At 51.8% G+C, this 14806-nt stretch overlaps 1 protein-coding gene across 3 annotated transcripts in view; it reads left to right on the top strand.

The window, feature by feature from the left end:
• Nucleotides 1-14806, top strand: part of TBC1D16 (TBC1 domain family member 16) — a 40739-nt gene that overhangs the window by 11991 nt on the left and 13942 nt on the right. For all 3 annotated transcript variants that reach the window (XM_090059602.1, XM_090059600.1, XM_090059601.1), the window contains exons 4-5: nucleotides 13097-13294; nucleotides 13837-13984. In XM_090059602.1, the coding sequence (XP_089915728.1) occupies nucleotides 13097-13294; nucleotides 13837-13984 (346 nt within the window). The remainder of the gene's footprint in view (nucleotides 1-13096; nucleotides 13295-13836; nucleotides 13985-14806) is intronic.

Genomic DNA, 14806 nt, shown 5'->3' on the forward strand with positions numbered 1-14806 from the left:
ATTCACACATGTAGCTGGGGTGGGATTTACCCCTCTGCAATGGGCTGACCTGAGAATGCCCCAAGGGGGTGGGCTATAAAGGTGGTGTCAGGTAACCAGAGTCTGAGGCTGGGTGTCAAGGCCTGGGTGTCTGAGCAGTTCCTATGTGCTCTGCATTGCAGCCGCTCCTGGGGAGGGTGCTTCCAATTAACAGGAGCCTGACACGGTCTTTTGAGCTGGCACTTTATAATGGGTGGGTGGGATGCGATGGGGAGAGAGCTCCAGCATACAGCAGCGGTATGGAAGGAGTCTGTGCGTCTGCCAAGGGCTCCCTCACCTGGCCATACAGCCAAACACACAATGCACAAAATGCCCAAGACGATTGTTCATTCGCATGGTGCCAGCATCGATTTAAAGGCATGTGCCCCTTGCTCCTCTGAAGAAGTTCCCTCTGGTGCCAAATGCTGAAAGGGCACATTTGTCTTTCTCACACTAAATCCAGCCTGCGGGATTAAAGCCGTGCTGCTAAGGATTTTTTTCCAAGCTATGTTTAGAATGCCCTGGATTAATAATTAACGCCAGTTCTAATGACCTGGCTTCATGTGTTCATTTATTCTTCTCACTGTGCTGAGTTCAGACAATGCAGTTGGCTTGATTTGGGCTGGTTCCTAGTTTTCATGTCACAGTTCTCCTGTGTTAGCACAGCGTTGCATTCTCTGAGTGCCTGGGCTTTGTCAGTTGTAAAAATTACTGAGTTTTTTGTGGGGTGTTGGTTGCAGCTGTGTTGGTCTAAGGACATAGGCCAGAGGCGGGCAATTATTTTGGGCAGAAGGCCACTTACTGAGTTTTGGCAAACCATCGAGGGCTGCATGACAGGCAGCCAGAGGCAGATAAGTATTCATTTTCTAAATTTTTTAGGGGCCCCGCAGGCCAGAAAAAGTGGCCTGGTGGGCTGCATCCGGCCCGCAGGCCGCATTTTGCCAACCCCTGACATAGACAGACAAGGTTCCTCAGGTAAATGCAATGTCTTCTATTAAATGAAAGGCTCAGTTTGTCTGGGAATGTGTAATAGGCTTTCTTTCACCAAAACGTGCAGCTTCACACATTTTACCTGACTCTCTCCTCTTGAAAGCTGCAAAGCTTCCACAAAGATGCTTGCAGTTTGATTTTAAGAAAGCAGTTTCCTGTCAGGATAATGACTGAATAAATCCATGAGGAACACGCTGGCTTTTAGTTGTTTGCTGATGGCATCTCTGTTCGAAGCATTGCGTGGAACTGTTGAAAGGAGCAGTCGAATTACAAGACGGTTGTGCAAAATGCTGGGTTTTATTTGACCTAAAATGTGAGTTTGTTAAAAGTGAGTTATCCCAAAACCGAAATCTAGGGAAAATGCTTCCATGAAGGCTTTTCAGTGCCAGCCAGAAGCTTTCAAAAGAGAAAATACTCCTCTGTGTTTTGTATTCCTAGGCAGTCCCTTGGTATTTGCCTGCCAGCGCGCTGGGTTTATGCTGGACTAACCCTAACCCTGAAGCAGGGGCAAGTGATGCTCTTTGGGCAGCCTGGGACAGCAGTGGCAGTGAGACCAAGTGACAGGCTCAGCACCGCAGAACAGGCACCTGGGCCAGGTGGGGACTGACAGAAAGGCTACAGACCCCTAAAATAGCCAGGCAGCTCTTCCCTCTGCCCTCCATTCAGGGAGATCTTAAGGCTAGGAAGGTAGTGAAACATCAGCGAGGTGTATAAAATGCCCAGCGTCCGTGACTGCAGTGGGTGGCAGCACCAGAGGGAGGGGACGTGATCTGTTGGTCTTCCCAGGGTTTGCTGGTGGATGCGGGCAGCCTTCCCTTCCTGTGCCCGGCAGTTCGCCTAGCTCAGGAGAGCCTCTAGTGGCTCACTAGCCGCACTCCTGGTGCTCCTGCCACCCTGCTAGATGCAGCTTGGAGAAGGTTTCAATACACTGCAAGTGGGAACAGGCTTGTGTGTTATGTGCTGTGGATTTAAAGGCCTTTTGGAGCGCATGTAGCATAAGGGATGGCTTTGGGCTGCTCTGCCTGTTTCTGTGCCAGCCTGCTCCTGGCAGAGCAGCTTCGTCCGGGGGTTGCAGAGCGGGGAGTGCTGTACTAACCCCTGAGTGGGAATGTGGACCCTGGCTTCCTTGACTGGTTGCACCTAGAACCATGTGCATACAACTGGCCTTATTTGTCGTGTCCCTTTGCTGTAGGTCTGCCTCAGGTCTGGAGCGTCATGGGGATTTGTGTTGCTGCCAGGTTGCCTCTCTTTCTCTCTCTCCTGCCCTCCAAGAATACAAGTTTCCAGTAGCGATTTTTTGCCCCTTCCTTGGTTGCTTTCCTGCCAAAGGCTGGGCCCCTCTCCCTGCACCAACTCACCGAGCTGAAGCGATGTCTTTCCCAGGCATCTTTAGTCCAGCTGGAAGTAGACGATCCTGCGGGTGTGGAGGCGGGGTGCTGGGAGTAAGCGCCAGGTGCTGCCAGGCTCCCAAGGAGACAGGTGTTGCAGACTGGGGTGGAGGCTGGAGGTCTGGTAGGGAGCCTCTCACATTAGCAATGCAAACCAAGAGGTTTCCAGGAAGAGCAACATGCAATAGCATCACACCAGATGCTTTCTTCCCGCTGGCACTGCTTTTAAGGTTCAGAGCAGAAGGGCATGCCCTCTCCGCAGGTTCTTGGTTCCCCGCAGGCTTCTCCTGCCTGGTCTGCTCTTTTCCTCTGTAGAGCTGGACGTGCCACTTGGATTTCCCTGAACATGGGAGGCAGCTTTGTGCTCAGCCGGCCACCTTCCTCACCTGTCAGCCCACAGAAAGGTGTGCATGGCATGCACTGACAACATCAGTGGCTGCTTCTTCAGTGCCTACGTTTCTACAGGGGCATGGTGGCATTGGAAATAAATAGGTTCTTTCCTCCCTTCCTCTCCATCCAGTCCAGCACTGTTGTACCTGCGGCAGGGGACAGGGAGTGTCATCTCACAGCTCAAAGGGGCCCAAGTCAGGACTCCTGGGCTCTGTCCCCAGCTCTGCATCCAGCCGGTCATGTGGCCATAGGCAATGGACTTAGCCTCTGTGTCCCCATCGGGAAAGCAGGGGTAGCGGTGCCCCAGCACAATCTGGCTGGTGAATATCACCCAGAACATAAGACCTGGTGCTAATCTGCAAGTGCCTTTCCCAAAAGCTTCTGGTCTTTCACTGACTTTAATGCTGGGTGATGGCTTGCAGACTCCACAGCCTTGGCCCTGGGGCAGTGGGACAAGGCAGCATCTAGCCCTGGCTTGGGGACCCAGTGCCCAGCTGTGCTGACGATGCATGAGCAGACCTGTACCAGAATGAGGAGGCACCCATTGAAATTAGCAGGAGATGGGTTTAAAAGGAACAAGAAAATGCCCTTTTTTTCCCATGGCACATTGTTAACTTGTGGAACTCATTGCTGCAGGAAGGTGTCAAGGGAGAGAGCATATCCAGGTTCAGAAAAGGACCTAGGTTTATAAGACAGGTTTATGGAGGATAGATTTGTCAGTAGCTGTGAAATGGAGCCACTAGAGATGTTTCCTCTGGCATCTCTGAACCAATAATGATAGGTGCCTAGGAGCGGCGTGGATTACATTAGATCTGTCCAGTTCACTGTTCTCCCTCTACATCATCCGCTCCTGCCACTATCAAAGATGGGATCCTGGGCTTGCTGGACCGTGGGTCTGACCCAGCGCAGCACTGCTTGTGTTCTTATGTACTCCTGTCCCAGGTCCCACGGCAGGGCTACCAGAGACACAGAGGAGCATGAGCAGCTTGGGGCCCCGAAGGGAGCAGACCTGAGTGTTATGTGTGCAGAGTAGATGGTGTTTGCAAGAATGGGACCTAACAGAACAGTGCTCTCCCTCAGTCCCCACAGCTCCTAGACGGAGATGAATCTGGAGCACAAACCTTCTCCCTGCCTACCTGGGCGAGAAGCGAGGCCAGGGAAGCAGCTTCTTAGGAGTCTGGCTTGATGCAATTTTCACTGACTGGTTGCGTGGCCTGTGTTTCGGCCTTTTCCCAGGGAGCTCATCAGCTGCCCTGCACACAGAAGGGAGCTGCTGGGCGATGGAGGGCAGCAGCAACTGTTGCATCATGTTATTATGGCAGCTCACCTGTGCAGAATAATCAAGAGGCAAAATTACAGGTGAATGAGCTGAGATGAACGTGAGCCGGCAGGGTCCCCGCGGAGTCTGGAGGGGCCTGGGGATTCGTCCTTTCTTCCAGCATCCCTGCTGCAATGTGAGTAGTTGCAGCCTTGCGGTGGTGGGAGCCAACAAGCAGATTCAAACCCTTGTGCAACCTATTGCAACATCTTGTGTCATGCTGCCTGCGTGTCTTGTGTCCGACAAGCCTGGGGGCAGCACCCCTGGACAGGCCCATTGGGCTTTTTGGCACAAGACTGCCAGCATGTTGTCCAAAATGTTACTAGTGTCCAACCAAGTGAGCTGTTGCTCATGGAAATGTATGCCTCTCTGAGTCAGTTGGTCTATAAGGTGCTACTCCACCCTGCCTTCTGCCTAAAACTTCCTGTCATTGATCAGTAAAACTTGAGAGTGATCTCAGCTCCGTGCCACCCAAAGCAGATCCTGGGAGCTCCTCACTCCACTGAAACCGCTGGCAAGATCTCCTTGCTTTCCCCTCTGATTCGGGGCATGGGCAGGCTGTCGGGTGATGGGACTGGGGGCATCAGTGCCACGGAGGAGGGGGGAAATTCAGGACGCTGTGAAGGCCTAGGGATCCAGATCTTGCCCTGTGTAAATATTTAAACAGCGGGAGGCTGTTTTTCCCTTTTGGGTTCCTGCCAGCTTTCCACGGAAGAGAGTCATGACAGCTGACTCAGGCGCAGCCAGCGTGTTACAGCGAGGCGCGAATGAGAAGCGCGGCTTGGAATATGCATCGAGAGCAGAGGAGGTGCAAAAAGCCTGGGGAAGGCGCCAGGGGGCAGGAAGCCCAGCGAGCCTCGGAGGTGGCGGGGGCAGTCTGGCCTGCTCTGCAGGGCTTTCCCGGAGGGGTCAATGGCTCTTTTGAAAACGGAGCTTTAAACTCTTGCTTTTACAGTGAACTCTGTCTCCCCGTGATGAATGCAGCCTCTGAAAGAGCAGATTGGATGGCGACCCGGTTTCCAGCCCCCTCTTGATTGTTTGCCCTGGGCCATCTTTGTCCCAAATGCTCCGCAGAGATGCAGTTCCCTGGGAGACACTTGGCTGACAAAGGGCATCTCTGGAAACCACCCAGACTGCGGTGCCTGCACGCTCGGCTCTAGGCCGCTTACGAACTTGGCAGCACTCCCTGAAGACGGGAAGGGAATTCAAAGTGTCGTAGGGTCCCGCCGCTGAGTTTTGCATTGCACCGAGGAAAGCATGCCGGCTGGTTCCCTGCCACGCAGGGCTGCCAGTGCTGGGTGCAGTGTCAGCCTGCCTGCAGCTGTTCAGCCGGTGCTCCTGAAGCAAGGCAGCCTAGGCTTGGTGAGGGGCTTGGAAATATGTGGCTGGCCCCGGAGCCGGCCCGCCGTGGGCTGCCCGTGGCCAGCAGATGGCAGGCGCCTCCCAGCGCCGTTCCAGCCAGAGCAAGGTGAGCCAGCGGCAGCCGGAGGAGGAGGAGGTCTGCTCTGCCCCACGCACCCCACTCCTGGTTGGACCCGCGGGGAGGCGGCAGGAAAACGATGTGCGAGGTGCTAGACCAGGCAGGCTCCTGGCAGAGTCGGGCTCCAAGTTTCAGCTGTCTTCTGGGGAGCATCGATGCTTACTTTTGTTCTCGGGGTTCTTTGGGAAAATGCAATCTTTTTGATTAGATCAACTAAATAGCTGGAAAAAATGCTCTTTGCAAGCTTTCGGGTACAAGCGCCCTTCCCTGGGCAAAGGGAGAGATGTCGAGCATGTTGCTTGCGTCGGTGCTGTTCTCCGCCGTCCAGCTCACGCAGGAGAGGTCCCTTCCGTCTCCTGGCAGATCCCTGCGCAGGCGATGTCTTGGTGGATCAGATCATCAAAGGAGCCCTTGATCAAAGAGCCTGCCATGGTGCTGCTACTGCAGAGCCTGTCTTGAGGGATGCGGCAGCTGACCTTTCCTCCTCGGAGGGGCTGCAACTGAGACCTGGAGCATCCGTCCTCCTTCGGATCAAGGACCGTGCAGAAACACGGCCTTGCCTCCTCTCCTGTGGGGCCCAGCAGGGAGACACCCCATGACAGAGCTGAAGTCTGGGCTATGTGCTTAGGTGCCATGGTGCGTTTCCAAGGAGAGCATTGGTCTTGCTGGTCCTGGCGTACAATACCTGCTGCAATCCTTGTGCTACACAGAGCTCACCTCATCGGCCAGATAGCATTATGCAGGTAGTGACCGTCCCTGTTTGGTCGCTCCTTATTCCCTTCCGTGGTATAGCCGAAAGCCTTAACTCCCAGTATTTGTCCCCCAGAGTCCCCCCCACCCTCACGGAGGGACAGACACGCTTCCCACATGCTTGGGCTTTCCTGCGAAGTGAGAACGCAGTAAGCAGCTGCGCTCTTCCTGCCCCTCCTTTGCCTCCTGGCCAAACAGGCTTTCCCGAATCCGGAGGTGGTGAGACATCAAAGCTGGGTCAGGGATGTGCCTGCTTCTCCTGAACTGTTAACTCCAGGAAGGAAATAGCCCGTCTCCTTTAAGAGTGGCTTTCGTAGCAATAGGTGGTCCTGCCCCCGCTCGAGAAACCTGGGGCTTGTCTAAATGTGACTAATTTAGAAACCAGTTTGTTTTATGAGACTACATTGCACTGATGTAAGCCCCTTTGCGCCCGTGTACCGGCAGCCTGCAGAGGGGGATTGGACCAACTGAACTAGGCTGGTTCCTAAATCAGCATCATCCTAATACAAAACTGCCTGTGGGCCAGACCTGAAAGGATCAGGTTCATCCCTGATACCAAAAGGGTTTCCCAAAGCGAAGGGTGCCATGTGTTTCACTCTTCCCTTATGGACAGCGGTGCTCAAGGACTCTGGTCCTTCAACAGGATGCTTTGAGCAGCCAAGTGCAATGGGCAGGATTAGAGGAAAGGACTGCTTTCTTGGAGAAGCCTCGCCGTGCTGTGTCATTCCCGGGGCATTGGTGCCATCCTTGGTTTGTTGGTATTAGGGGAACACCCAGAGGCTCTAGTCAAGGTTGAAGATAAATCATGCTTTGCCTTCATGCTTAAGTTGGCCTGGTGCAGAAGGAATTGTGTTTCCCCTGTAAAAGTCCCACTGCAGCGTGTGCAAAGCAGTCTGCACAGTCTGTCACCTTGGCTGAGTCCTTGCAATTAGAGCAGTATTAAGCACTGACAGTAACTCTGAAACCTGCTTCTCATCAGCTCTCCTCTTTCCCCTCTCCTTTCTGCTGCCTTGGAGAAATGTATCCTCCAGGGAGGCCTCTGAGGCAGCGAGAGGCTCCCTGGGTGGTGCTGCTGGTGCTGCTACCAGGTCAGCAGCCTCCCGGGGTCCAGGGACTGGCTGAACTCAGTCTGCCGGTAGAAAGTCCCTCCAAAATTCCCAGTTGGTTGCTTGGAGCCAAGAATATAAGAACAAAGATAATCTTCAGGGTTTTCAAGGGGCTGGGGTTTCAAAGGCTTGATTGTAATTAGCATAATTAGCTCAGAATTTTATTTTTGCATGGAAAGAACTGCACAAAAACCCCTGGCAAAATAACCCATTGATTTCAAAAATAAAATAAACACTGCTAAGAAAGCTCCTCTTTTCCAGGCTGGACTGGGCTGAAAGGTAAACATTCTTCTTTGGGCCGTGCTGAGAAATCACTTTTTCCATCTAAGGAATTTTTTTTTTCAAGTGTTGCATTTCAATTGATTTATTAATGAGTTAAAGCCCAGGCATGAGGTGCCCCTTCTCTGTACGGATTGCAAAAAATCTGTTGTTCGGCTTTTGAAATGCTTTCCTCCTTCGAAACGAAGGTAAAGTATGCACTGTTGAACAGCATACGCTGGGCTTAAAAATGATTTGTTGTGTTTGGCTTTTCAGGGACCGTGTGTGTTTTTATTCATTCAAACTACTGTCCTTGCTGCTGCTGCCCAAGTGTCACAAAAGCTCACAGAGAAAATCCGTGCTTCGGGTTTAGCTAAGCAGACTTTACCTGTTTAGCCGTCTGATCTTTGAGAAAAGTAACTTGTATTTAACAGCGAACACAATTGTATGTTCAATTTTGGGCTGCCCTGGAAAAAGGGGATTGCGGTACTCTAAGTCACTACAAGTCCTTGTAGTGCTTCCTATTTAAATGCAGAATTACCAGCTCAAGGATTTTCTCTTTCGTTCATTTGTCATGTAGCAGCGAGGAGACCCGGTGGAGGTAGGGATGCCCGTTCTTACAACGCCCTCTGTTCCTGCCTGAACTCACCTGGTCTCCTTCCAGGCTGCTACTGCATCTCAGGAAGAATGAGGAGCCCCAAAGCCTCCAGTGCAGCGAGGCTTCTTGCTTGGCTGTTTTCTTATGCTGAGGTAGGGAAGAAAAGGGGGGCATCCCAGAGTGCTCTGGTTCCTCTGCCTCCTGCCCAGTTTGTCTTTGTATGCAGAGACTTTGGGTATGGATCCAGCAGCCGGCACAAGCACTGGGTGCTATGACCCCAGCAAAACTGCAGGAAGCTTCAGAGAGAGAAAGCCGGTGTGCCTTCATGTGGATTTGAAATGTCCACTTACCTCAACACAAACTGCTTGATCTTTGCTTCTCGCGAGCAAACCGATTGTGTCAAAAGGTGCAGTGGTCAAATCCAGCTTTCTTTAGCCCGTCTTGCACTGGGAGGTTTCAATGGTATGCAGAGCATCCTTGTTTAATACAAGACCCCATCCCTCATCTCGCTGCGACAGTCTTGTGGGCAGAGGAAGGAGGGGAGTGCGAAAGTCTCTGCCTTCCCTATGGTCTGTGTTTCTGTGATGTGCTCTAATCGTGAAGCTTTTTCTGTTTTCTCTCCCTGTCCAGTGGGGAGCAGATGCCAGTTCAGTCAAAATACAAGCAGCTTGAGAGCCGAACGGTTTCAACGGTAATTATAAATCGCCTCTGAAAAGTGCCCTTGAATCTGCTCCCTGGCGCTGAGTTTCAACGGGGAAAATGATTTTTTTTATAACGTATTACTTTCCCTTTGCGTTGAGCTAAGCAAAGCAGGTTTGTCAGCAGCAGAGTGCTCCTAATTTGGTCTCCAGTGACCTCTGCAGCCATGATTGGCAGTCTGTTGTCAGGAAGGAACTTGCGCCTGTACGATAGGAATGAGCAGAACAAATGCCGCAGGACAGCTTCGGCTCCCTGGAGAACACGGGCTAAAAAGGTGAAAGAAGTGCAATTACAGGAGGTTTTCAGCCCAGAAAGTTAATTAGCTACTAAGTAGCATTTAGCGCAGTTGAATGTGAAGGAATTTATGTTTTGCAAGCAAACAGATCAATGGCGGGCCCGTGGAACGTGGCTTCTGGAAACCCACGCCGGCATCGGAGCGCTCCGTGCGGTGACATCCCACGAAATCTGCCATGGATTTCCCTCCTGTGCGGGCAGGGCTGGGGGATGCTCCCCCCACCGGGCACCACTTACCTACTCACATGCACCTCCACGGGTCTTTATTCTGACATGACATTTAAAGAGACACATTCCACTTCTTCAAAATAAGTGGAATAAATCCTTCCCCGTTCAGAAACGTCTGCATGAGGAGGATCTGCAGGCGTTTTTTGAGGCGGTACAAAGCTTCAAGCATCTATTCCAAATCTTATCAGCCTGAGGGGGATTTAGGAGCAGGTTTTAACCTAGTTTACTACTCTCTGCTCAGCAGGTATGAATGGATTTTAAAAAATTGCACGGGCATAATCCTCTTGCAGCTCTGTTTTCAGGGATATAGCCAGCCAGGATTCCCAGAACAGTGAGCCCGTTGTCGTTTTGTCATGCCTTTCTTTGATCCTTCTTTTTGGGGAATGGATTGTGAAGCGCAGAGGTATCAAGACAGCCAGCTCCATCTCAGATTGTCACTTCACTCAGCCCACCTGATATGGGTGCTTTCCACAAACTTGCAAAGATGTGGCCTTTGTAAAAGACCCGTCTCAGCAGGCCGATTGCTCTCAGTCCAGGTCTCTGATACCGCTTCCCTGTGTCTTGATGATTACTGCAAGGGGATTCAGGATGCTTTGGGCTTATGACAGTTACTATTACAAACTCCTACTTGTGAGGCTTCACCCTACTGTCCTCTTAAGGGTTACAGATGTGCCAAAGGGGATGGTACAGGCACGCAGCCCATCATTAAGGACTCCTGAGAGACCGCCTGTGGTAGCACTTGTCTCTAACTAACTAATAGGAGGGACACTAACCTAAAAGGAGCAAAGAAACTTTAGGAAGGAAATGAGCCATGAACGTGCCTGTTGCACCGGGGTTCCTGCTTTCAGCTTTTTCAATTCTGCTGATAAGCATTTGGTTTTTCTCCAGGTCCCTTCACTCCCATGCATAAACCATAGCACTGGCTTTGCCTGTTTTGTCTTTTTTTTTATTAATCCCACAAGATAATATCTTCCTGGAATGTGTTTCTGCAGTGCTAAGGCTGCTTTTGAAGAACAGTCTAATACAAATCTCTGGTCCAACGAACGTAACGCTGGCTTTCCAGTGCTATCTTGCAAACCTAGGAGCATTCTCCCTGCCTGCATGTGTCAACACAGAGGTGACTCCCCAGAAGCATAGACTTAATTAATTAGCATTGGCCTTACTGCCTAAGAGCCCATCCTTACAAGGGGCAAGCAGGGCTGCACACAGATGAGTGTTAACATTGGTTTACGAAGCAGTTTAAAGCCATTTTCCAATGCATTCAGCATGTACAAATGGGAAAGGTCTTATGCTTAAACATAAGGTGGAGTCTTTTTTAAATTCATGGAGTGATTAACCTGGGTAATTATTGAGCGTTAGTATTTATAGAGTGTGTAAAATAACACTTTATATGTTTGTGGTGTCAGGTACAGTACATGCATATATTACCAAATGTGCAGTCGCAAGCTTTCTGCTCGGTTTGCTGCTTTGCTTTCTGCTCCCAGCCCTCTCTGCTGGCATGCTGCCTGTCCCCTTCCTGATCTGCCACATACAGAGGCTTCCTGTGCCACTCGAGGGGCAGCATGTCCCCACGCTGGGAGCATATGCAATGCCGTGTACAAGTATTAAATGCTGCTTGTGCATCTAGTGACTTGATGTGCTTGAACTGTGTGGAGTTTCTCACGGGAATAACCTGTGTAGTACATTCGCTTCCAGCCTCTTGTCCGTTTATTTCTTTATTAGATTTATAGGCTGCCCTTCTTTGTCTTTCTGACCACTTGATCTCCTCAAGGGCTGCAGGAATACCTGGGTGGTTTTGCTTAGTCTTTAAATGAGTTTGAGTCATCTCTTCCTGGAAAATCCTGTGTAATCAGCTGTGGCTTCAACCTGAATGTTGCCGCGTAAAATCCAGCTGCTTACAGCAGGCTATCCAGCACACGGTGCCTTTTCCAGGCAGTTTTCTGCACTAACATATGGTAGTGAGCATTCCTGGCAGGCGTTCCACACCGCAGATCCAGCCGATAAAGCAGCGCTTTGATTCTCACGAACCCAGATACAACTTGCCTGGAAGTGTGTGCGCAGCATAGATGAGGAGGCCTGGCTGCACTTTCCACTTAACACTGGGGGGGCTCCAGGCGACATTCGGATGAGGTGCAGTGTTGCTGAGTGGGTGAATCGGTCTTGCTGGAGGCATGATCCCTGCTTGCATTCTTGTGGTGCCAGGTTGTGTCCGAAGATCTCACTTCGATTGTGTCTCATCGGGATAATTAAGCAGCAGAACAGGCGTGCATTAAGTAGTGGAGCTGGTTTGTTTGGGTTAAGATCTATTAAGACCTTTTTATGTAAAGTCTTATGCAGAATGAAAGGATGGGGAGGGATTGATTTTGCATGTGTGTGGGCACTGAGGTTTCATGTCCTCCCCCTGGAACTAGCCTGCCCATTCAGCCTCTGTTACTAATTTCACCCGCAGCTAGAGGGAATGTCCGCAGCCTGTTCATTGAAACGCAGTGACCTGAACGGTGGGTGGATGCTGGAAACACAGCCTAATGGCCCTCACTTGGGGGGCACGGTAGCCCGTTGCAGAAAGCTTCCTGACGTGGCGCAGTGCAGCCGCATGCTGAGTGTGCGAGACTCAGTGCTCAGTGCCTACATTGTGAGATAAGCGGATTAGAAAACACTGCAGAAAGTGGCACTGCGGGGACTGCCTTTATACCTGCTCCTTGTCTTGTTTTGCAAACCCTGATTTCACAGTGGAGCCCATTCAGGCCTCGCTCTACAACTGTTCACGGGCCTTGACCTTTGTAAGAGCCGGGGGGGGGTCACGGTTTCAGAGTCACTTAGTTCTCAGAGCAGTGATGCTTTTCTTTGGGGATGGGGCTGCTTGGCTTTTAATCTAGGTTCAGGCTTCCCCTTGGGGAAACCCTGGGTTCATTTAGCTGCTTAGCTTATTGGAAAACAGTCTGGTTCTGGTGAAAGGGCTTTCAGATGGTTTCCCAGTCCTCTGTAGACAAAGGTTGACACTTGCAAGTGGGAGCTTGTCTGAAGTCCCCATGCATGAAGCCAAGCTTATGAGTGGATGCTAGGAAATATGCTCTAGCAAGTGAGTCATTTCCCCAGAAATGTATGTTTTCATTGTGCGGGAAGGAGGCTCTTTCAGTTCTTCTGCTACCAAGAAAAGTGACCTCCCGAGTGTGCTCCCCGGTCCTGCCCCAGCCAAGGCCCAGAGCCGCTGGGCTCCATGCAAAGGATTCTGCTAGGACTATGTGACAAAACGACCTTTCCCTCCAGGCTTTCGCTGCTGCAGCCTAGTGGGGTTGCTCTGGTCACCTGGGCCAAGGGTGGAAAAAACAGGGAAGAAGTGAGCCCCAAATGCAGATGTAGAGGGGTGTAGATGATGCTGTAGGCACCCTGGCACGTAGTGGGAAGGGAAGGTGAGTGTCCACTGGACTGGCTCCCCAAACTGCTCCTGGTTATGGTACAAGAGAGACCAGTGTTGACCACCAGAGAGGTATGAATTCAGAGGCTACTGACTCTCCATCGTCCTGGGGTGACTACAGACTCTGTTACTTGTGGTTAATGGTCCTCCCACCCCTGCTCCAGGGAGACGTGTGATAACCACATGACCTGCTCCACCAGCTCTGCCTCCAGCCTCGACACCAACACCCACTTCCAGGACAACAACGGGCAAGTGCAAAATGCCCGGTGGGACGAGCAGCAGAAGGTGTTTGCCCTCGAGCAGATCTGCGGGGTCTTTCGTGTGGACCTTGGCCAGATGAGGTCCCTCCGCCTTTTCTTCAGGTGAGAAATGGGTTTTCTCCATGTCCCAGCACCGCTCCCCCCTTGGAAACAGCAAGGCTAGTTTCGGTATAGAAAACACCTTGAACTCTAGACCCTTGAACTCCCTTCGCCCGTCTTCGTCCCAGTTTTCTCCAGAAGCTTGTTGTGGCTTCCCCATCTCCTAGAGTCCCCGTGTCTCTGGGAGCTGCTGTCTCCAGGACCGTGTTGTGCAGGCACTGGAAAGGCTCTGGTGGACCTGCTCCCACCCCGAGGCAGGGATGCAGTTCCTTCCTGGGGCCGAAGGCTTTGGAGTGGGAAGAGGAGGGAGCGCGGCCACCCCACTGCTACTTGGAGAGCGCTGTGCTGTGGCTGGGGCCGTGACGGCCCACGTGCCTTGAGCTGGGGAGGTGTTTGGTCTGCCTGCCTCCATGCTTGTAGTTTTTTCTTTGAGGTTTCTGTGCATTTGTGTTTCATTCCGGCTGTGTTCTCCCCTCCCTCATCCTCTCCTCCCCACTGAGAAAGCCGGCTCTAACCTGTGTGTTTTCCCTTCTGCTGCCCCGCAGTGACGAGGCCTGCACCTGTGGACAGCTGGTCGTTGCTAGCAGGGAGAGTCAATATAAGATCTTCCACTTTCACCACGGTGGCCTGGATAAGCTGTCAGAGGTGTTTCAGCAGTGGAAGTACTGCACGGAGACCCACCTCAAGGATCAGGTAACCAACCTGGGCCACGTGAGGCAAAGAGGCTGTCGTAGCTGCCTTCTTAGCCAGGGCTGAGGGCTGGGCATTGAAGAGGTGTCTTAATGAGTAGCTTTGACAAGTGTGGGCAGGGCTGCAGGGTGCAGCACAGGTCAGGTCTTTGCTTGGATGTGCTGGTCCCTCTTCCTCGGTCCTGGGTACCAGCATGGAGAGAACATCACAAAGGCCTGTACGTGCAGGTCCCTGTTTTGCTGGACGCTGGGCCAGTGCTTGGGCATTGGGACTAGAAGGCTGCGTTGCCGGTGCTGGATCCAAAGCTCTGCACCCGTCTCATCTAGTTGGGGTGCCCAAAGCCCTGCACATGGAAGGGGTGTTTTGACAAGACACCTTGCCAGATTTTACTGTCTCCCCACAAATGTGATAAGAGCACTTTAATGACCCATTATGTACTTATTAAAAACAATGATTTTTACACTCCCATCTTTCCCCCCCAAATCCCCTGCTGCTTTCCTCATTGCAGCCACACAGGCTTAGGCTGGCACAGAGCAGCCTTTGATTTTTCAGTGAAACATCAGCTGCAGCTTTGCGCTGAAATCGCGAGTGTCCGGAGAGGGGACCAGGCTGTGTGGCGCACTACGTGCCTCACAGCACTCTCTTTGTATGGGCCCAATCGTATGCAATGTATTGCCAGCGTTTCTGGCTGTGAGCAGCATTCATTCAGTCTCGGGGGGAAGCTGAGTGTGTGTGTGAAGGGGGGATGTGGAAAGAAATTCTTGTTGGAAGTGCTGCCGTTGGCAGTGCTGTGGTTTCATAGTTTCATAGTTTCTAGGGTCGGAA

Source organism: Crocodylus siamensis, chromosome 8 (genome assembly GCF_052110815.1).
Source record: "Crocodylus siamensis isolate JL-2025a chromosome 8, ASM5211081v1, whole genome shotgun sequence".
NCBI lineage: Eukaryota > Metazoa > Chordata > Crocodylia > Crocodylidae > Crocodylus > Crocodylus siamensis.